This window comes from Hyaena hyaena, unplaced genomic scaffold, assembly GCF_003009895.1.
Source record: "Hyaena hyaena isolate Hyena2069 unplaced genomic scaffold, ASM300989v1 scaffold_154, whole genome shotgun sequence".
Classification (NCBI taxonomy): Eukaryota; Metazoa; Chordata; class Mammalia; order Carnivora; family Hyaenidae; genus Hyaena; species Hyaena hyaena.
Genome location: NW_024080786.1, coordinates 1,552,981 through 1,577,087, shown reverse-complemented (window position 1 = coordinate 1,577,087; position 24,107 = coordinate 1,552,981). Strand labels below are relative to the sequence as shown.

The following is a 24,107-nucleotide window of genomic DNA, read 5'->3' as shown; positions in this document are numbered from 1 at the left end:
GGTTGCCTTGTTAAGTGCTAATGAAGATTACATCTCATTATGAGACAGTTACAAAATTATAGTACTGAACTTCACTAATCTTTTAGAACTGACACTTCCAAACAAGTCTTGCCCTTCTCAATGAAGTCAACAGTGTCAGCACTCAACAACATAGATCCAGTGTGCTTTTTCAAGGAAACTAGAAATCTGAATTTTCTTGTAAAATCGATCAAGTTTTAAATGTTGACAATGAGTTTTGAAAAATTAGACTTCTGTGCAGACCAAACAGAACATATCTGCAGGACAGATGCCCCTGTGAGCTACCAACCTGGAGCACATCTGAACAACAACTCTGAGGGACGAGCTCGCAGCTACACAGTGAGAGGCCACCCTCTGGGCTTCCCCGGCTCCTGCACCTCCCACCGTGTGATCTGGCTGACCTCACACCCTTAGATACTGTACAAGGACGCTGGCGTTTGCAGCCCTCAAAGTACAGACTCTGCAATTCTATTGGCTGGGTTCCTCAGTGTTGTAAATATTTGTCCTCTGATGGTAGGTTTATTAATTTTTGACACAGCCAAAAGTTATCAGAACTAAATCTGTGAACAGATAAGTTAACATTCATTTGTATATTAAGAAAAAAAATGGGGGGCGCCTGGGTGGCTTAGTCGGTTAAGCATCCGACTTTCGCTTAGGTCATGACCTCGCGGTTCGTGGGTTCGAGCCCCGCGTCAGGCTCTGTGCTGACTGCCAGCTCAGAGCCTGGAGCCTGTTTCAGTCTGTGACTCCCTCTCTCTCTGACCCTCCCCTGCTCACGCTGTCTCTCTCTCTCTCTCTCCTAGAAATAAATAAAACATTAAAAAAAGAAAGAAAGAAAAAGAAAAAAAATGGGCGTCTGCATGGCACAGTCCGTTAAGCGCCCGACTTCGGCCCTGGTCATGATCTTGCAGTTCGTGGGTTCAAGCCCCACATCGGGCTCCATACTGACTGCTCAGAGCCTAGAGCCTGCTTCAGATTCTGTGTCTCCCTCTCTTCCTCTCTGCCCCTCCCCTGCTCACAACCTGTCTCTCAAAAATAATAAATATTAAAAATTAAAAAAAATACACACTGCTCAAGGTAATGCACAGATACACAAAGCCACTGTCTTGGTCTTCAAGGAGTAGAAGGTCAAGGAGAGGAGAAGAAAAGGATTTAATAGGATTAAGAGGTGAGCACCAAAATACGTGCAGGGTGGGAAACGCACAGGCTTGGAAGCAACTGAATCCAAAAGGGGGAATATAGCCAATAATATGGCAAAACTTTGTATGGTGACGGATGGTAACTACACTTACTGTGGTGAGCACATTGTAACATATGTAACTGTCAAATGACTATGCTGAACACCTGAGATTAATGTCATATTCTATGCCAATTCTCCTTCAATTAAAAAAAGATTTAAAAAAGGGGGCAAAGCTGAATTTGAAGAATAAAGGCTAAAGGCCATGATAAGGGTAAAGAAAAGCAGAGTTGTTGGAAGACTGGATAAGATAAATTGTGGGCAGAGAAAGGAAGCTTGGCATTTTCAAGGTGGAGCAGTTCTAAGTTATGAGACGTAAGGTTTTACCCATAAGTGGCTGCAGGGAAGTGGAGCCGAAAGACAAAGAAGTGGTAGTGACAGAAGTGTGCGGTTGACTGAGAGGGCCTTCAAGTGGGTACTAAATTCACCCAGGACGACGGGCAAAGATAGGGCAGGGACATTAACTGAGGCAGGCACCGAAACCAAGTTAGGTTGGAACATCTGCAAAAGAAAGTGGTTTATGTGGTTGAATGGAAAGACTCAGTGACGAGAGGCTGTGGCAAATAGAAAAACAGACTTATTTTCTCACACAGCTTATGAACTGATTCAGTCAGAGAGAATACCACTTACTTTGATTTCGAAGCTGTATAAAAAAAGGACTCCTTTTAAAGTTAAAAAGCTATTACTAGGTCTTACTTATTATGGAACTGAATGAAGAGTATCTTAAAAGAGGATCATCAGACATTTCTTTAGAGGAGACAAAATGTATCACACCCCGCCCTCCAACAGGATTTCCTAAAATACTAGAATTAGAGAGAGATTTGTAAATGGAGACCAAAACTGAAAGGTGGTTTTCAGTAAGGAAAGCATTATAAACCCTAAAGTGTGTTTCTGAAAATGTGTTATAGAAGCATCTCATGAACACAGACAGTTCAGCTAGGTGAGCTGAAAGATGGACTCAAATAGAGAAATAAGAAATGTGGGAAAGGTTTTCATGCGCAGACACAAATGGTGGGCCCTCCACGTGGCTGCGTGCTTTCATCCGAAGCTCACGGGGTCGCAGGATACTCTGCTTCTTCTAAACTCCTCTCTGAATGGAAGAGCTACTGCAGAATCTATCTCCCCCTTTCTGCAGGCCCTGCTAAGATAAACAGGTGTGAAATGTTTTTCTGTTTATATACAGTTCTTAAAAAAGAAAATTTCTTCCTAACTCACCGTGACAAATGTCTGCGGGTAAACATTCCAGACCTTTAGAAGTTTGCTAAAACAAAAAAGGGGGTGGGAGAGGAATCCACAATAATGGAAAAGACATATTTCTAATACCACCCAAGTGCTAGACTACTTATTCTTTACACATTTTACCCCCACAGAGCAAATACAGATTTCTCCCCTTTATAATTACTAGATTGGGAGCTAGAAATACAGGCAAAGTTTTAAAGCCTTATTGGTTAGTAACCAAATGTTCTATTTGTATTCCTAAAGAACACTAAAAAGAAGGTGCCAAGTGCCCAGATAGATGCAAATGACACTTAAAGTGTCTGCATTGTTTTTCCAGCTATCAAATAAGACTTGGAGAAACTCTTAAGCAGAATCCAAGTTTACTTTATAGGACATGTATGCAGAGCTTCAGGACAGCAAAGAAACAGGGGCTGTGGGGGGAGGGTTAGGCGAGATAAATAAGGAGATTAAAATTCTGGGTCATCAGTGATATTCTTCTAGAAGAGGTGAAGCAGAAAATATTTTCAAAACATATGAGGGGCACCTAGGTGGCTCATTCGGCTAAGCATCTGACTTCAGCCCAGGTCATGATCTCATGGTTGGTGAGTTCTAGTCCTACATCGGATCTTCTGTCCCCCCCTCTCTCTGCCCCTCCCCTGCTCATGCTGTCTCTCGAAAATAAATGAACATAAAAAAGGGGATTAAGGAAACATGAGTAAACTTTCAAGGTTTACTCTGCATGATTCAACACTAAACAGGAGGTTTAGTTTAGCACAGAGGCCTCTGTGTACAGAACAGACCAATTATAAAGATATTTCCCCTGTTTCCATGCTATAAGATTCTCTGCATTTGGTCAGCTTTTTTTTTAATTATAAAAGTACCACATGCTCATGGTTTCCCATTTCCCATGCCCATACACAACTCTAAATACATCTGTATGTGCATTTTTCCAACTATTCTCTTAGAACAAATTCTTAAAAGTGAGGGTGATAGGTGATAGGTCAAACGACATGTTAAGACTTTTGAGAATCTCTCAATCTGCCCTCTGGAAGGCTATGCCCCTCAGGACTTGCATGGAAAGTCTAAACTTTTCCAAATGTTGCCTCATCTTCTCTGACAGGAGCCGGGCTCTCCTCTGTAGGGTCTCAATGGCAGCTAAGACATCTCTCTCAGCACTTGCTCCGCTTGGCCTGGAGGCGTGCGAGGTGTCCACCCTGCTCTCAGCACCAGTCCCAGACAGCTCTCCCCCGCCCCCCAAAAGCTGAATGTTAGGTCATTAGCCTGCCTCACCCGTCATCCTTCAATATTGACAACACTGACCCAGGGACTGGTGTGTCCATTATGCCATACCCTCTCCAGCACTAAGTGCCATCTTTTCTTCTTACTTCTACCAATCGTGTATGTGGGAGATATCTCCATATTGTTCTGTGATGCCATCATAAGGGTCCTAGGTGACAATGATTCTCCGGCGGGGGGGGGGGGGGGGGGGGGGAGATACCAACTTCCAGAGGACAGGGAAAAGAGAAGGAACATGTATAGTTTTTTTTTTTAAAGTTAAAATATTCTACTTAATAATACAAATATATTAAGTAAATGATAAAATACTGTTGGTTTGTAGGAAAATAAAAAACAACAGGATGAGAAAGCATCATGGAAAACGTGGCTTTTAAAAGTCTGGGAAACATTATACTGTTAGATAATGTAAGTAGCTAAGTTATCTCCAGCTCTTAAAAAAGAAAGCTATGCTGAAGTAAGTTCAGCAAGCCACAGAGGACAGTATGAACACCGGGCATGCTCTGACTGTAAGCTGCCTAGGTGCTGGGAAGTGAGCTAGGTGTACTCCCGTGGGTGACCTCATCTGGCCCTCATCACAGCCTCGTGAAGCCCTATTATTATCTACATTTTACAGGAGAGAAAACTGAGACCTGGTTAAGTAATGAGGAGTGCAGCCAGGACTTGAATCTCCACTGTCTGACTCGGGAGTGCAGGCTCTTAAAACACTTAGCTATACAGTTTCCTGGGAATTAATGCCTCCATCTTCAACGAAAGACAGGCAACTTGGTTTAAAACATGCAAATGAAAATTCATTCTATAGTCTTCGTAAATATTTTGACTACCATCTCAGCCAGTGGACTGATTCCTCGTTAAGCACATGCTGCTGGAAAGAAGTTTTTCCTGGTTTCTCTAAATGGCCTTGTTACCAGTTATCTCCTCAGAGAGTCACTGAAAAATTCCAGAGGACACATATCACACAACCTGAAATTAAAGAAAACCCCTCCTGTTGTTAACCAGATTTTCATAGTCAATATGCTCCTCCCCAGGTCGGTCATGTCCAATTTCAAAGGCCAAGGGAACCCTAACATCTACCCCTCCTACCTCTACAGCCTGGCCACCACTTTCCGACCTAAGAACTCCAGGACTCACCTCACTGTGCCCATGATCCCTGATTATGCCTTTGCCACAAGATGACCCAAGCCGCAGGGTGCCTCTCACCCTTCTCCCACGTGCTAATCCCTGTATGACTGCACATATTCCAGCTAGATCCAGTTTTTTCCCACTCCCAAAACCTTCCAAGGTGCCCTCACACCCCACCAGCAGCTAGACCCCCTCTATCCTGAACCTCTTCCCTAAACTTTCCTTCTCTTCTCTGACAGACCCTGGGCTCTCCTCTGTGAGCCTCTCAATGGCAGCCAATCCACCTCTCAGCATTTGCTCCAGTGGGTCTGGAGGTGAGCAAAGTGTCCTCCTTGCTTCTCATTATCAGTTCCAGACAGCTCTCCCCCTCCTAAAAACAGAATCTTAGGTCACTAGATTGCATCATCATCATCCTTCATTGTTGCCAACATATACCAACAATGCCAAATAGCTCGCCTTCATTTCTTGATGATTTTAGCTGCAGGCTCACTGTCATTTTCTCTAATTACTATTCTTGTCTCATAGTGTGAGAATGTTCACATGCACATAAATGAGCCTCTGGTACTTGTCCTCTCAGGTCCTTGAACTCTCGGCAATAATCTACTCCTTCACCACACCTCAGCCACCCATTCCTCTGGTCACACCCGAGACCCTGCATTACCAATAAACTGCACCCCTCCACAATCCAAACCCATCCATCCCACTTCCTAGGTTTTCAGCTCCTCCTTTTCGTACCTGGGCTCCAATGGTCCCGTGACCTATAGTCACCCGTTCCTGTACCTTTTCAGTGCCACTTCCTTCCCAGAGGTCTTCCTTACCTAACTTAAATTCCTTGGCAAATCACAAAACCCTTCCTTTGCATCCATCCTCAACTCTTCTCTTGTGCTTTTACTTCACTATACTCAGGAAAACTACAACCCCGAAAAAAAAACCAATTCTCTGTCTATTCCACTCCTGTACCTGTTGAGCAGACTATGGCTGAGCAAAACACACACCATTATCACTGCTCAGCAGCCCTGTTACATTTCCTTAGTCCAGTGGCTCTCAGTTTTGGGCATGTAGACACTAACTGGTTCAGCACCATTTGTTGACAAGATTATCCTTTCCTTATTGAACTGCCCTGGTACCTCTGTCAAAAACCTACTGACCAAATATGGATCTACTTCCGGACTGTGTTCCTTTCCACTGGTCCATCTGTCTATAACACCAATAGCATACAATCTTGGTAACTGTAACTTTATGGTAAGTAACAAAATAAGGTAGTCTACTATGTAAGTCCTCCAACATCGTTCTTTTTCAAAACTGTTCTAGTTATTCCAGGTCCTTTACATTTCCATATAGACTTTACAGTCTGCTGATTAATTTCTACCAAAAATCAGCTGGTGTTATAATTGGGATTGTACTGAATCTACAAATCAGTTTCGGGAGAACGGATGGACATCTTAATAGCATATATCTGATCTATGAACAGAGTAGATCTCTCCACTTACTAATGCCTTCTTTCATTTCTCTCAGCAGTCTTATAGCTTTCAGTGTAAAGATCTTACACATTACTTTTGTTAAATTTACCTTTTAGTATTTCATAGTGTTTTTTGGAAACAGAACTCTATCTTTTAGTTGTGGTACATAAAATATCATTTTTAAAAAAATGTTTATTTCTTTATTGTAGAGATAGAGGGAGAGAAAGGGAGAGAGTGTGTGCATGTGCAAGCTGGGGAGGTGGAGAGAGAGGGAGGAGAGGGAGGGAGAGAGAAGGAGAGGGAGAGAGGGAGAAAATCCCAAGTAGGCTTTGCACTGTCAGCCCAGAGCCCAACATAGGACTCAATCTCACGAACTGTGAGATCATGACCTGAGCCAAAAGCAAGAGTCGGATGCTTAACTGATTGAGCCACCCAAGCACTCTATAAAATATCTTAAACGTACAAGACATTAAATACATTCACATGTTGCACAACCATCACCGCTATTCATTTTCATAATGTGTTCAACATCCCAAACAGAAACTCTGTACCAGTTGAACAAAAACTCCCAACTCCCCCTGGCACCCGGTAACCTCTATTCTGCTTTCTGCATCTGAATTTGCCTGTTCTAGGTACCTCACAGAAGTAAAATCATACAATATTTGTCTGGATTTGGCTTCCTTTGCTTAGCATACTGCTTTCAAGATTCATCCTTGTTGTAAAGTTGTTAGAATATTCTTCCTTTTTTAAAAGGATGAATGCTATTCCATTGTACCCAATATTTTATCTATTCATCTGTTGATGGATATTTGGGTTGTTTCCAACTATTTCATATTTTTGTTGCATTGTAAATGGTATTTTTTACACTAATTCCAATTTTTCATTGCTTATATCAAAAATGAACTCCTGGGGCACCTGGGTGGCTCAGTCAGTTAGGCATCCAACTCTTGATTTCAGCTCAAGCCATGATCTCATGGTCGTGCTATCAAGCCCTGCATCAGGCTCCACACTGGGCATGGAGCCTGCTTGGTCCCAGTCCCCATCTCTCTCTCTCTCTCTCTCTCTCTCTCTCTCCCCCTCTTTGCCCCTTGCCTGTGCACTCTCCCCCCTCCCCCCACACACCAAAAAACTGAACTCCCAATCTACTCTTACAAACCTGTTCCACCTATGATGTTCCCCATCTCACAAAATGGCAAATACATCCTCCATCTCCTCAGAGCAAAGTCTTTGAGACTTCCATAACTACACTCACACAGTATATCCAATGGGTGAGCAAATCTGGTTAGCTCTACCTTTAAAATACACCCCAAATGCAACCACCTCTTACTGCCTGCACTGCAACCTTCTTTGCCCCAGACACAGAAACCTCTCATCTGGATTATTATCCTATCTGGTCTTTCTGCCCCTACCTCTGTCCCTTACGGTCTTTTTTTCACAGAGAATCCAGAGTGGTCATATTAAAACATAAATCAAATAAGTTCACTGCTCTAACCAAAAGCATTCAATTGCTCATCATTTCCTCCCAATCTGAATCAGAAACTCTTACAATCGCCTACCAGGCCCTATACCATTTGGCCTTGTTACCTCTCTGGCCCCATTTCCTGTTTCTTTTCCCCGCATCCACACCACTCCAGCCACAATGCAACAACTGTGCTCCCACCTGGCATCTCTGCCTGGAAGTCTCACCTGCATAGAAGGGCTCTGCTCTCACTTCCTTCAAGTTTTTGCCCAATGGGGCCTCCCCTGGCCAAGCTAATTTGCAACACTGACACCATGCTGGCACTCTTGATTTCCCTTACTCTGCTCTGTGTTATTCCTTATATTTTCATGTAAAGTTTTAATTTTGGAATAATTTCAGATTTACAGAAAAGTTGAAAAGATCATGTAGATCATTCTTCTCACCTTGTTTCCCCTAATTTTAACATGCTGCCCCACTTGGATTTGTCAAAGCTAAGAAACCATCATTGGTACATTACTACTTCACTAAACTCCAGGTTTTATTTGGATTTCACCATTTTCTCCACCAATGCCTTTTTATTCTGTTCTAGAATCCAATTCAGGATACCAGATGTTTGGTCACCAGGGCTCCTTAATCTCTTCTGGATTGTGACACTTTATGTTAACAGCCTTGAGAAGGGGGTGGCCAAGTATTTCGTAGGATGTCCATTAGTTTGGGTTTACCTGGTGTTTTCCTCAGGACTAGACTGGGATTAAAGGTTTGTGGGAAGAGGACTACAGAGATAAGGTGCTCTTCTCATCACACCACATGGGGATACACGTGTCGATGTGGTCTACACTGGTGATGCTAACCCAGATCACTTGTCTAGGGTGGTATCTGCCAGCATCCACTGTAAAATTACTAAAGCCTCAGGTGACTAGTGTTCATTTCCTATACTGCAGTCTTTGCAAATGAGTCACTAAGTTCAGCCCATATTTAAAAGAGGTGAGCATCTTTATGTATTTACAACTTAAGTTTTTTATTCCCACATTTGAAGGTAAGCTCTAAAAGGACCTGAATTTTTATCTATTTTATTACCAATAAGGCTCCAGTATCTAAAATAGTGCCTAGCATGTAGTATTTGTTGGATGACAGAATATCACAAAAGGGATTTCCTAGTAATCTGTTCAGGTCACAGTCTCTTACAGCAACAATTATACATCCCCCACCTAGGAAACTCTGTGCTTGGTGGGGGAGCACATAGCTCATCCACTCTAAGGTATTACTAACATGTTGAGTGGCCTTTCTCAGTTGTGTTTACAGTTTTATTAGGGGAAACTATCTTAAAGAGTGAAATTACGATACTAAAACTTGAGGCATTAGCAATGGGATTACAGAGTACATGACAACTGCTTCGAATAGAAGCTATAAATAACAGGAACCCAAAAAATGTTGATTTTCTTCCATTTCTTTACATTTAGGAAAGAGATATGGGGAGTTCATAGGGCCTTCCCTGGAACCTGAGAAATATGCTTATTCTACCTGGTAACAATCTTAAATTGTTTTCAAAACAAGGCAGAGTATATATTTTTAACATTCCACACCCCCAAATTCAGTTATTATAATTTATTTCTTGGTCTCTTACTAAACTCTGCTCTTGGGGTGATCAGCACTTGAGGTGATTTGATCTAGAATCAGGGTTTCCTGCATGTCTTCTTGCTCTGAGACGTGTACTCTGGCCTTAGGGACAACTCCTAGGTTCTTCTGAGGATAAACTTTTTCCCAAGGAAGAATGCAGATTACACTTAGGAGCCTTCATTTGTGGTTACGAAATGGTCCTGAGATTTCTGAAGAGAAAAAGCTCTCCACTTTCACAATGTTAAAGATTTGTCCACAGTTAAATTAGTTAAAGAAAAGTCAGTTTAGATTCCAACTAAACTCTATACCATCTTCTAGAATACCCATCCAATGCTGGAAAAATGAGTACCTACTGCTTACGATAGACTCCACAACTACAGTTCTAACAACAAAGGCAATTCAGTTTCCCACTAAAGGAAGCACGGTTCTACAGGTTTTAAAAATTTAGTGAGCTGGGGGCACCCGGGTAGCTCAGCAGTTAAGTGTCTGACTTCAGCTCAGGTCATGATCTCCTGATTCGTGACTTCAGGCCCCATGTCAGGCTCTGTGCTGACAGCTCAGAGCCTGGAGCCTGCTTCAGGTTCTGTGTCTCCCTCCCTCTGCCCCTCCCCTCTCTTTCAAGAAATAAGTGTTAAAATTTTTTCTTAATTTAGTGATTTAAGCTGATTTTGTTCATTAACTGCTTTCTACAGCCTCTCTCTAAAAGTAGAGCAGCCATAGAGCCCCCTCATTCTCCAACAGAGCCTGCACACTCACCAGACATCTTCCTTATCAGTGTAGCTGCTCTAATGTAGCTAATTTTGCCAAGCACTATTTTCTGTAGAACAGCAACAGGGATAAAAGTAATATTTTCAAGTCATTAAGATGCCGGCAGTCTCATTCATTTAGGACACCTTCGTTTTTCTCAGGTCATCAATCAGTGAACATCTGATATTAACAGAGCTAAGAAAAAGGATCTTGGATTCCTTTTTGGAAACATGTTAGAAAAAAAAAGAAAGAAAAGAACATGGCCAGGAAAATCCTTCCCAGCTGCTATAGAACAGAACCTTTCATTCAAAGACAAACTAATTTACTAAAAACTTAAAAAGTCAGCCAAGCATGAAGAAGGAAAGGCTAGGAAGTAGACTAGGAATGGCAAACTGTGTTCTTTTCTGTTAGATTCAGGAATAGCAGAAGCTTTGTGTAAATCTTACAAAAGAAGAAAGTTGAAGTGTGATCACCATGTTTATTGTTTATTTATGCCCTATACACTTATCGGTTGCTTACAGTAAGCTCAGGAAATATGAACATCAATACAATATAGAATCTGTGTTCATCAAGAGGCTGACACACAGAAGAGGGTAAGATTTGCTCTGAGAGCCAGAGTCCAATATCGATGCCTGGACATTACACTATAAAGAACTTTCTAAGAATTACACGGTTCCAAAATTGAACAGTCTGCATTTCACAGGGCATCAAAGGCAGTATGCAAACAGAAACTGGGTGTCCTAACTAGGAGCAGGAATTAAGCCTGAGTGGAAAGAAAAAAAAAAAAAAAAACTGAGAAGATGGTCTCTATCTTGGATAATCTCGTGTGACTTCCTGTCTTCACTAGAAAGCGGAAAAGAAAAATATAGGTACCTTTTTAATACCCAAGTGAGATAATTCTATTCTGAAGACTGACAACCAACCATATCTATTTTGAAACTATCTGAAATACTTATAGATGGCTCTTCCCCTCCTTCAATCTTTCAATTGTTCTCTCTGTATTGGGCTTTGAATTTCTCAGAAGTTCAATTTGTGCTTCAAACTATTTTTGTGAAGCAAGAGCCTAGCTTCATATAACACCAGTCAGGATATAACATTTTTATTGGAATACATTCATTGGTTTGATTTCAGCACAATATTTAGAACATGGTTGGATATTAATTAAATGATTATTAACTGAAATGTTTATTGCTTAAAATACTGAGATCAATACTTTAATGAAAAGCTGAAATAACAGTTGCAATAACGTTCCTCATATGGCAAATCAAAAATAACTTCTATGTGCAAGAAAACATGTAATCTAACAAAGTTTTGAAAGGATTTTAAAAATGTGGGGCACCTGGGTGGCTCAGTCGGTTGAACGGCTGACTTTGGCTCAGGTCATGATCTCACAGTTTGTGAGTTCGAGCCCCACATCAGGCTCTGTGCTGACAGCCTGGAGCCTGCTTCCAATTCTGTGTCTCCCTCTCTCTCTGCTCCACCTCTGCTTGTACTCCGTCTCTCAAAAATGAATAAACATTAAAAAAAAATTTAAAAAAAATGAAAAATAAAAATGTTAAGTAGCAAAAATAAAAGGATAGGGGCTTTCTCTTGCAATGAAAACATTTTTATGGTCATATTGTTAATCTGAAAAATAGCAAAGAGTGATGTTTGTCTTAATGTAACTGCATTTCATGTACCATGATAAGAACAGTATTTATAATTCAGGTGATTTTCTAAACTTCTGGTTCTAGAAGCCATTCCTGTGGTTACCTTAAGGTTGGTGTTGCCTTCAGAAGTATCAGTAATACATGCTTACTCAGTTAATTTATACATTTGCTCAATATGTGTCTATTTCTTTATCTCTCTATAGCCATTCGCTTTGGGGTGTCTTAAATTACAAGCTCCCAGGGAGAGAACTGCTGTGAGGGAAGGAGCTCTGTCATGGAGAGCTGCTCAGTATAGACTTATGGATGATGATGACTACGTTAATTATTGGATAAAATGATTTAAACTGTTTATTCTCTAAGTGATGATTTCTAGATCTAGCACAAAGCCAAGGTACGGCACACTGAATTGTTTCAAATTTCTTAAGTGGAAATGGCGTGCCGGTCTAAAAGGTAGACAAGCAAGGGCATTTGTAAAAATCAAACATTAGTTACCCTAAAGGAAAGGGAACAACTAAGAGTTCTGTCACTATGTAGCCGAGTGAACTCACAACCAGTAACAAGACCGGTGTGTTCCATCCTCTCTCACAGCTCAGAGAGTAAATGAAGAAACTGTAGGTACACTGATACAGGATGGCTTTCCTGGATGAGATGACACGGAAGTCTACTGCATCAGGACACCAAATATCAAGGGACAAATGCTCCAGTCAGCAAGGCACAGTGCTGGGAGTGGTGAGGCAGGCAAAGGGTGCTGTTTATATTAGCCAGGTTACTTAATCTTTCTCGGAGCCTTAATTTCTGACCTATCAAATGGAGATTATAATCACGTAACATGAGTGTGAAGAGGAGGAGGGCAGTAATAGAAAGGCCCTAAGCAAATCATCAGCTCACAGAGGTAGTTGTACTTGGTACAATGAAGATGGCCAGGATGGTAACAGCATTGGCGACAAAGGTAAAACCAGTCCTTGCCCTTAGAGAGCTCACGACAGGGATGCGGAATACACCTCATACATCCGTGCCCTTCCACATGCACTCTGAGCCCTGCCTGTCTCTTTCCTACAGACTGAAAACGTGGCTCTGACCCCTATTCCACATAAGGTTCTAGGAACCAACATGATAGTTACCCGGGTCTTCCTGTGTGCCAGCACTCTCCTGGACATTTTACATGTGTTATCATTTAACCTTCTGGACAACCCTGTGATGTAGATGCTGATATTAGCCCCACTCTGCAGAAGGGGAGACATGGCCCGTTCACATGAGAAGTGGCAGCCGTTTACAGTGAACCAGAGTCACACACGGGGCAATAACCATCTCAAGTCAAATCAAAGGTATGAGTGTTCACTAATAAATTCAGAATAAAAAGGAAAATTATGCTTGTAGGACCTGAGACTGTTTCACAGAGAAGGAAGAAATTCTATCTGAAGGATGGGTAGGATCTGCCCGGGCAGAGAGTACAAAAGTATTACAGCTGAAGGAAGGAGGGAACAAGGTCACAGAAATGGAAAAAGGTGACAGGAGTGGAGGTCAAAACACGAAAGACACAGCTGGAAAGTCAGGTGAGGACCTGAGAGGGGAAGGTTTGGAACCCGAAGGCATTTGCCTGAGGTTTCACAGATGTGGACCATTCCCTAAGCCAGCCTTTAGTTCATGATGCTCAGTGACACTGCCGAGGAGGGCCCGAACACAGGTGGTCACCCGAACGTGGTAAATGTAAGAGTCTAAAAAGCCTCTAACAAACACTACCAGTTTTGACAAGATACCTAAAATTTCAAACCGAAATTAGCAACTGATCAAATGCACATGACATATGATTGGCTGGGTACTACCTAAAGCAATGGTTCTCAAATTCTAGAGGGCAACAGGAACATTTGAAAAGCCTGTTACAGCAGATTGCTGGGCCCCACACACCAGAATTTCTGACTCAGCAGATGGATATGAGGCCCAAGAAGTTACATTTCTAACAAGTTCCCCAGTGATGCTTAAGGCTTCTGATCCAAAGGCAACAACACTTCAAGAACCATTGGCCTAAAAAAACAAAATCCAGAATGGGTAAATTCTGACTGGGGACAGAAAAACTGTATACAGGCTGGTCTTAAAGAAGACATGGGGCGCCTGGCTGGCTCAGTGAGCTAAGCATCTGACTCTTGATCTCAGCTCAGGTCTGGACTTCACGGTCATGAGTCAAAACCATGATAGACCTCCTGAGCGAAGAGGAGGGGACTAGGTAAGTGGAGATGCTGTGACAGACAGACTAGGCACTAAGACTACGGGCACTGGAAAGTAGAAACTTAAAATGTCAGCTCTAGTATAGTGAAGACTGCCCTCTTGAAACTTAAAAATACTGCATCACCATTCTCAAACACCATTTTGGACAAATCATCAAAGAAACTGTGCCAGAACTGAATGGCGGGTATCACTCATCCAAGCTCTTCTTGTTTACACTGGTCCTCCCGGTATATTTACGTAAGAAGAGGATTTACAAAGAAAATAAATGCAGCTATATTCCTCTCTTTTGTGTTCAGAGACCGGGAAATATGAAAACAGCATTCCTACAATTAAAGTAAATGCAAATAATTCATTAGTTAAAAGCTATAGGACCGCAAGGAGGAAAAGGGTCTCCCGTGAGCTAACAAACTTATACCATTATCTGCCAGCTTTCCATGAGGCACTAAATGCTGTCATATTGATAAAGTCTGTATAATGACAGCCTTTATTCTCCACTCTTTGAGTTCCAAGTCAATTTGAAGATTGTGTTTTCTATTTCACACAGGTATTTCCCCCTTTATACAAAACCTTATTGGTTTTTCTTGTTCTTATGATCCCCCCCCCCCGCTTTTTTTTAAGTGTATTTATTTAGAGAGACAGAAAGTGCCAGCAGGAGAGGGGCAGAATCCCAAGCAAACTCCACCTCCCATTTTGACACTGTGATCTTCTCTATTTGTAAATACTTACAGTGTGGGACCGATTTGAAACTCGGATTTATCTGGCTTTCAACATTTCTACAACAAATGTGGTAGGATTTTTCTTTTTGAAATAAAGGGAGTGGTGCTTTGCAAAAGGCAAGGCAAATGAATTTTTTATGTTTTACCTCTTGAGCACTTTGCTCCAATTCTTTTGCAGAAACAAAAAGGAATCATGTTTCCTATCTCATATTCAAGTCTGGTTTCCTCCTATCAGTTAGATATCCACAGATATCAAGGGAACATAAATCTTTGCAGGTTTCCACCTCTCAGACAGAAAAACATACCATGTGCAGACACATCTGGTTCAGCATATCATTAAATACACTGCAAGAGCAAAATGAAGCCATTGTGATTAAGCCTTTCTAGGAGGACTGTGAGGCTGATGAACTCCTGCTGTGTGAGGTCAGTGGCTGGAAAGAGGACACTGACCCACCACGTCTTTCTCTGCCCTCTTCACTCCTTGCTTCGATTTCTGCCTAAGCGGTACGGTTTGATCTCAACTGATTTGGAATTTACCGAAAAGATACAATAACGGCAGTTTTTCTTACCTTTGGTACACATCCCAAAGATATTATTTTTACTGTTGAAAACTTGTTTTTAACAAAAATAAGTAAATCTGCAACTAACATAAACAAGCTAAATTACCACTGAAAAATTATTTTGGTGTTGCTACGGAAAAGCGATGGAAAAGTAAACATTCAACATTTTAGAGGCACACATTGAGACTGGAAAATTATTAATCCATGACATACTGAAGAGTTTTATAAAACTCAATTCACCTGAACGTCCTGAGAAAGTGACATAGATCATCAGAGCTATAATTTTTGTGAATGTTTTCCAATTATAAAAGTAAATATATGGTTCACAGGGTGTTCACATTTGTCAAAACTGAGTGATTTGTGCACTTCATCATATGTAAATTTTACCTCAAAAGAAAACAAAACAGTAAACATATACTGAACTCTGGTAATAGTATGCATGCTGAAGTATGTAAGGGGAAAGCTACTAATGCCTGCAACTTATTTTGAAATGCATCAAAACGGATTGAAGGATAGAAAGATACACAGCTGAATACACATGTGACAAAGTATTTGTGTTAATGACAGACCCTAGATGGCACATATGTAGTTGTTCACTAGAAAACTCTTTCAACACTTCTTTATGTTTGAAATTTTCATAATAAAATGTTGGGAGGAAATGTGAGATCAGAGAAAACTATGGAAAGCAAAGGAAGTAAAATAAAAATACCATACAGACACCAAGCAGCCACCCAGGATCTTACTATATATGCTTGTAATTTGCTTTTACCACTTAGGAATACATAATGAGCATTCCCCCAGCTTTTTAAATATTCTCCCAAATGCAATGGAATTCTACTATACAGAGGTAAAATACTCTTTCAGCTTTACTGAGGTATAATCAACAAATAATTTGTAATATTTTAAAAGTATAAGACACGATGATTTTACTATACGTATACATCTTGAAAGGATTCACACAATGGAGGTAACACATCTATCACCTCCCATATTTGCTTTTGTGTGTGTGTGTGTGAGAGAGAGAGAGAGATGTAGCATAATTTAAAGGATAATTTGTTAAAGAACACTTGGGCTTTTTCCAGTTCTTCACCATTATCCATCTGAGATGAGCAGCTATCGTATCCATCTTTCTGCATATTTCTGATTACTTCCTTAGAATGAAGTCATAGAAGCAAAATTTCTGGTTCAAAGAAAGGAAATATTTTAAAATTTTGGATACATTTTGATCTTTTTCCAAAAAGCTTACCAATTTATACTCCTAACAGGAGCATATCACAGATCATTGCTAATGTGAATTAAATGCTTCCATAAGTAAAGTTTATAACTATTCTTTCTCCCAAAGAACAAAGGCTCTTTGTTAAAAGAAAGTCTACAATATGAAAAACTAGTTTCCAAATCTTGGCTTCTAAATATCATAGTCCCAATTCAGGTACTCTGGATCAGGGCTTCTTGAAGAAACAGCTGATCCCAGGAATGAGGTAGGAATTAGATGAGCCTGGAATATCTTCTTGTGCCAGGAAGTAAAAAAAAAAAAAAAAATGCTAAAGAGTGACGGAGACACATCAAAAGGGCAAAGGAGCTAATTTAAAGGGACTCTTACTTGCTTAATCTGGATAATTTAAGCATGAAAGTAACAATAGTAATATAACAGAACATCTCCAATTTGAAAAAGAATCCGTAAGTCTACAATGCAAGAATAAACGAATGAATGGGTGAATAAGAAAGGAATGATCTCATTTATGCTAGAACTTTTCTTTCTACATAGTAGCTGTCATAACAACATCTGGTTGAAACAAGAATTGCCAATAGATGCTAAAAACATTGGGTAAAGCTTGTTGAAAGAAGATATTTACTTGCCTCAGAATATCTTCCAACAGCTTAATTATTAATTACAAAGGGGGAAAAGGGTATTTTTACTATAGGAAAATTGGGTAAACCCCTCTTAATCAAAAGTATTAGTATCACCAATAACAATACAAATGGACATCATAGTCTCCCACTAAGATATACCAAGGGCATATGACCTATGAAATATTCCTACCAAAACTACATTATCTTAAACTAGGCAAAAGAAAGGGAAAATAAGATAAACCCAAAATGAGGGCCATTCTACCCAACAGTCCTGTACTCTTCAAAAAGGTCAAAGTTTAAAGGACAAAGGCCGAGAAACTGTTCAATTAAAGAAGACTAAAATAGATACACCAGTTAAACACAATATGTGGTCCTGATTGGATCCTGGGCTGAAAAACTGCCATAAAAAGGCCTTATTGGGACAACGGGCAAAATTTGAATATAGACTACAAGATAGGTAATATTATTGCATCAATGTTAAATTTTCTGATTTGATAGTTGTATTATGGTTGCGTTCTTGGGAGATATTGAAATCCTTACAGACGTTATATACATAGCATCTACAATTTACTCTCATGGTTCAATAAAATATGAATACATACAACTTAATATATAAAGAGAAAGTAAATGCCGAAAAATGTTAGTTAGTGGCGATTCTAGGGAAAGATATGTTAGAGTTCATGGTACTGTTCTTGGAGGTTTTTCCCTAGGTATAAAAGTTTTTTTTTAAATTAAGAACTACCCATATATATATATATTTTTTTTTTACAAATAGTTTATTGTCAAATTAGTTTCCACATAACACCCAGTGCTCATCCCCACAAGTGCCCTCCTCCATGCCCATCCCCCCTCCCCCCCACATCCATCAGTCCTCAGTTTTTGTCAGCATTCAAGAGTCTCTCATGGTTTGCCTCTCTCCCTTTCCCCCACCATTTCCCCCTTTCTTCTCCCCCTTGTTCCTCTGTTAAGTTCCTCCTAATCCTCCTATATGTGCAAACATATGATATTTGTCCTTCTCTGCCTGACTTATTTCGCTCAGCATAACTCCCTCAAGGTCCATCCATGTTGCTACACATGGCCAGATTTCATTGTTTCTCATTGCCATGTAGTATTCCATGGTATAGATAAGCCAAAAAGAGGTCTTGGGGCACCTCGCTGGCTCAGTTGGAGGATCATGTGACTCCTGACCTAAGGGTCGTGAGTCCAGACCCCTTGTTGGGTACAGAGATTACATAAATAAAAAACCTTAAAAATAAAAATAAATAATTAAATAAATAAAATGCAATCTGGAACTCAAAAAAAAAAAACTACCCATATTTTAGGTAAATTCCATTTTTCTTTCTTTTCTTCTAACTTAAAAAAGTAATATATACTCACTAAAGCAGAGAAAAGTAATACATACTCACTAAATTAGAGGTCTACCAAAAAAAGTGAAAACAAAAAGCCTTCTTCTATCCTCTCACATTAGCAAAGTTAAAAGAGTTTGGTAAATATTTTCTCTACCTTTCACTAAGTTCATAAAACATATATTTAATCAGGTATCAAGTCACTCTTAACTAGGTACATGAATGAGCTGCAAACATATCTTAATGATATGTCTCATTGCAAAAAATGACCAAGTAACAGAAGACTGAATCTACACTTTGGGAAAAAAACCCAGAGCTTATTGCCTTTCTCTTACTTAGAAAACACCCAGCCAGCAAGCCAACACATAGTTCACAAAGTAGAACAAAAATCAAACTAAGAAATGCCTATTTCCTTTCCAATACCTCCCAACCCCTAGCCAAAATTTTTTACATCATTTGATTCAAAAAGGGGGGATGCTTTGCAATAATTTACTAGGTCTCTTTACCACTGACAATTACTGATTAATCCAAGCTCCAAAGCTGAAACTGAGTTTCTGTTTTTCCTAAAATTTAGGAGTTATGCTCCTACAGTTTTTACTATAATCCAATCAATTTCTGAATGATAACCATTTAGCTTAAATATCTCCACAAGAGCAGGACTTGGCAGTTTCCAATTCCTGCCTTCTTTCCTGTGCTTTCCTAGGTCATTCTCCTGGCTTTCTTAAAGATTAGGAAAAATAAAAATAAAAAACAACACAAAGGCACTAAGTATGGAGGGGATGGGCATGGAATGAATAGATGGCAATTACTGTTTTCCTGTCAAAATCTGTTCCATGACTCAAAAAGTCTCACACCCAACAATCATATAAGAACATGCCTGTTGTTCTGAAACTGCATGACCTAATGCTTACAAATATTAGCGTGCTCGTATACTTTTTTGAATATGGATTTGATGGAATTGGTTTATTTTCCATCTAACCTAGTCAACTACAGGTTTCAGAGTTAAGAACTATAGGACAGGGGGTCTGATTTCCTGGAATTCATTTGCCCCTCCTGAGGTAGCTTAATAGGTTTTTCAAACCTCTATTTCTCCATCTATAAAATGGGTACAATAATGCTTATCTATAAAGAACTTAAGAGTTCACTAGATAAAAGAAGCTAGGTTCCATTTGGAGTAAGAAGTGGTTTTCCTATTTGGCTACTATGAAAAATGTGTTGGTCAAGAAATGAAGGGGAGGAAACTTTTTCTACAAAGCACACTTCTATTTTGTGCACACACAGGCATTAAAAGCCATTGCTCCTTAATGCTTTCCACAACCTCTAGGTACCCTAAGGCAAAAATAGCTTAGTCCTTCTGACCTGGCTTCAACAATTGGAAACTCAGCTGGTGATCACACAGTCACAGAGCACTGCTGGGAGGAAACGCCACAAAGTGCTGCCGTTTGGGTTTCCTTCTCTAATCAATTGCTACGGTTCACTGACAGCAGTTAATGGGAAAAAAATGGAATCATTCAGGGGAGATTAAAATACATTTATAGAAAAGTTCACTTTAAAAAAAAGACATTAAAAAAACCCCAATAATTAGCCAAAACAGAACATAAATAGAAATGACCAAAACAAGCTCCAGAGGGTAGCTGTTAAAAGCTATCAATGCCACGGAGCCCCTGCAGGTCAGCTCCACAATTATCTTCATCTTCCAAGAACCAGACTGAACATGGGGACCAAGCTGTGTCATATTCCTAAGGAAGATGAAGGACCCACCAGGATTAGCCTAAGCCCCAGACTCTGGAAGCCAAGACCCTTTTCTGATTTTACAAATAGGGCAGCTCTCTGTCCAGCATCTATTAATTCTTTATTAAACAAAGACCATCAATCACTGTTGGCTTCAAGTAGAGGTGAAATCCAAGAAGCTAGTGTTGTTTATATTTCAGTAGAAAAATATTGTGTTTTTTTTTTAAAAGACAACTTCTGATGACCACAGATTCACAAAACCAAAATAGAGAATAAAATGCTCACACATTACTCTTTACTGACCCCTCTTGGCCGACCTAGGGCAAAGAAGAGCCTGAAGCCAAGAAAGGTCTGAAAGCTCCCCTTCCCCTCGCAGCAGAGAGCTCAGAGAACATTCGGGTCTTTTGTGCCATGGAAGAAAACACTCTCCGTGCAGATGACCCCTAGAACTCAACCCTAAAGCACACGCAGCACTGATTTCTATTTATGGGGCTCCCAGAATGGAAACTGGGAAACAGCCTCATGGATGGGCCCCAAAGGCCCTAGGTCCCTGACAGCCTGTGACCTCCGACTTGGTAGAAAAGCTTACATAAGCACGATCACCACCATTTCTGACAGCAGGGAAAGGCCTTACCTCTTTCTCTATTTTGAGCAGCTTCTTTACAGCCACCTCCTTGTCCTGTGATATCCATCTGGCTCGATATACACTCCCAAAACTTCCTCCACCGCAGTTTTCAAAAAACTGCAAGTCATCAAATTTAATTTGCACAAAGGAGGTACCGAGAGACGACATCTCATAATGACAAAGTATTAGACTTCCGCAAAATCTGCAGAGACAAAGAAAAAGAAAAGTTGGATTATAAATACACTGGAACAAATCCTCTGAATCCCACTGTAGATAATGTGTAACTTATGAAACTTGTGAAACTTCCAGAAAGAACCCTGAGGACTCAGGAGCAAGGACAACAAGGCTCTAAACAAATCGAAATGAAAACACTTACCCCGGCCGCCCGTGCAAAAGTCGACAACAACTTGTTCAGACTCCGAAACACAGCTGTTCGCAGAGCAAAGGCTCAGATTTCCCCCCTGACAAAACCTGTGGCGGCGCTTCCTGCACATCCCGAGGAGCTCTGCCTAAAGGCTACTGTGTCACCGGGTCTAAGAGGAAGGCCTGACACACGGGAGGCACGCTTTCCACAGCGAGCTTGCATAGTTCTCCGGGCATGTGAGGCATGCCGGCTCTCCCATGGTGTGCTCACTTCACACAAAATATACATCACCTAAGCAACGGAGCATCCTGCCCCAAGGAGAGCCCAAATGCTGCACACGGAACACACATCCAGTGTTTAGATTCCAGAAGCAAGCGTTCAGCTCGGGGATAGAAAAGCTGGCCAAGTGTTTTCCACAAGTGGCACCCCGGACTGTATACTGTAGCAGGGCTTAATTAAAGAGGAGAAAATTTGCCCTTGATTACAATATATTAAGTCATCCAAAGAACTCTGCCAAGAATGTAAAAAAAAAAAAAAAATATTATGTTTGTTTCCAGAGGAACAGATTACCTCTCCCAAAGATTATTACAGTGATATTTTCTGCAGTCTAAGGAGCTGTACTATTCTCCGGCAAGTGGTCATTCTTTGTACCCCCTGCCAAACTGCAGATTCGCAGGAAAAAAACAAAACAAAAACATACAAACAAAGTGAGAAAATAAGGCACTAAAATGTTGAACCTGCATAAAAAGCAGATGGAGAAGAAAAGTTTGTATACATATTCTTACCAAATTGTAAACCAGAGTCTCACAGTGAGGGTGCAGAAAGACAAATCCATAGGTATACAAAAAAAACTGGGCTCTCCATAACTGGAAAAGTCATGAAAGACTTAAAAAAAAAAAAAACAAAAACCCAGGAAAACTTCTGGCATAAGGAGATTTAAATATGATGACTAAATGCAATGAATGACCACTTGACTGGATTCTGGAACTTAAAAAAATCCACAGAAAGCATTATTGGGATTTTAGGGAGATCTGAATACTAACTATGTATCAGGTATTATCTTACCCATGGATAATAGTATTCTGGTTTGGTAGGAAGATGTCCTTGTTACTGGGAGATATACTGGGAGACATATTTAAGCACTATACCTACTACTTAATTTCAAATGGTTCAAACCCCCCTTACTCTCCAAAAACAGGGCACAGGTATAGAGAGAGAGGAAGCAAATGTAACAAAATGTTAAGAACTGGTAAATCTAGGAAAAAGTTATAGGAGTGTTTCACTATTCTTTCCATTTTTCTGTGGGGTTTGATTATTTTCAAAATAAAAACGTGGAGGGGACAGTTTGTATCTATAAAATTGACAAAATTTCTTCACAAACAACTTGAAGCTTTGCTGAGTGATGTCTGCAGTCAGTTCAGAGATCTTAATGTGCAGCTGACTAGCAATCCCATTTTAGGAACATCATGTCACTGAAGAATGCTGATTTTTTTTTTTAAGTAAGCCTTCTGCCCAACGTGGTGCTTGAACACACGACCCCGAGATCAAGAGTCACATGCTGTACTACTGAGCCAGCCAGACACCCCAAGAATGCTGATTTCTTTAAAGTCAAACGCTGCTCTACTCTGGGGAGAAGGCAAGAGAGAGGACTGTTTGTTTATCCTCTAAAGTTTAAAAGCTAGCTTACTGTCCAGGCAAAAATACAGGGGTGGAGAGGTAGGGGGGAAGCCCATAGTTAGTCCATACATATGTAAGTCACCAATTTACCTTACTAACTTTTGTTTCAATTCACATTCAGTTAATCATAGAAAAGAAGAAAATCTGGATAACATCTCGGAATGTGCCAAAGTAGGTACATAGAATATGCAACCTAAAAAGTTTGTTCAATAAAAGGCAAAGCACTGCTTGCAAGATTCCCTGTGTCACAGATGCTAGGTCCATCTATATTGTTATTAATTGCTTTTATTTTTATCAAAGCATAAAAATAAAGTAGGACTACAAAGCTTGTAATAAAAAAATAGAACTCTCCTGCTCCACCCCTCCCCACACCCAATTCTCTCTCCAGAGGGAACTAATTTCAACTTCTTTAGCATTTTTTTCTATTTACCTCCATATTTCTAAAAAGTGTGATCATATTGCTATTTCTTGATTGTTCCATTTCAGATATTATCTATTAACTTCTTTCTGTGGAAGAAAAGGATTTAGTTCTTACACATTCCCTTTACCTCCTTGCAAAGAAATATGTCACACTGGCCCAATCTTCCCAGCTTCCAACTATATTGTAACCGTTAAGTCAATAGTAGTCTGACAAAATAAATATTTCCTAGGAATGCGGTGTAGGATTCAATGAATATTCCTTTCTTGGATAACTTTTTATTTCTCCTAGGGTTATTAGTTGCTCTGTTTTTGTTGTTTGCTTAGCTTTTTATATACTTAGCACTTATTCACCTCATTAAACTCTCCCAAGAACTGCAAAACTCCTCTCAGTAAAATAAAAATATTGAGTAATTTGGAGGAGGATGTTCTATTTTTTCCTTAAAGACATTCCTCCTATACTCTTTATTTTGATTCAATCTGGCTGCAATGGTTGTTCTCTAGGCCTGACTTGGACTGGGACTTCCCTTCTTCCTAAAATTTCCTTTACCTTCTCCTCTGTGTGAGAACCTCAGGCCTTGAATCCCCTGGTTTCTCTGTTTTGACAGTGTGTATCTCCCATTAGCAACCTAACAGAGTACCCAGAATGTAATTTTTTTGAGAATCTATATGTCTTAAAATGTTTTCATTGGTAGCCTGGCTGAGTTTGCAATTCTAGGTAGGAAATAATTTTCCTTATAATTTTAAAAGTATTACTTCATAGTCTTCTAATTTCTA

General features: G+C 40.1%; 1 protein-coding gene across 4 annotated transcripts in view; it reads right to left on the bottom strand.

Annotated features, from left to right (window-relative positions):
• Window positions 1-24,107, bottom strand: part of MAP3K20 (mitogen-activated protein kinase kinase kinase 20) — a 187,532-nt gene that overhangs the window by 153,146 nt on the left and 10,279 nt on the right. For 3 of the 4 annotated variants that reach the window (XM_039239185.1, XM_039239187.1, XM_039239188.1), the window contains exon 2: window positions 20,882-21,074. In XM_039239185.1, the coding sequence (XP_039095116.1) occupies window positions 20,882-21,040 (159 nt within the window). In that variant the 5' untranslated portion in view covers window positions 21,041-21,074. Of the gene's footprint in view, window positions 1-20,881; window positions 21,075-21,248; window positions 21,319-24,107 lie in introns of those variants that run through there. The other variant, XM_039239186.1, reaches the window with a different exon arrangement.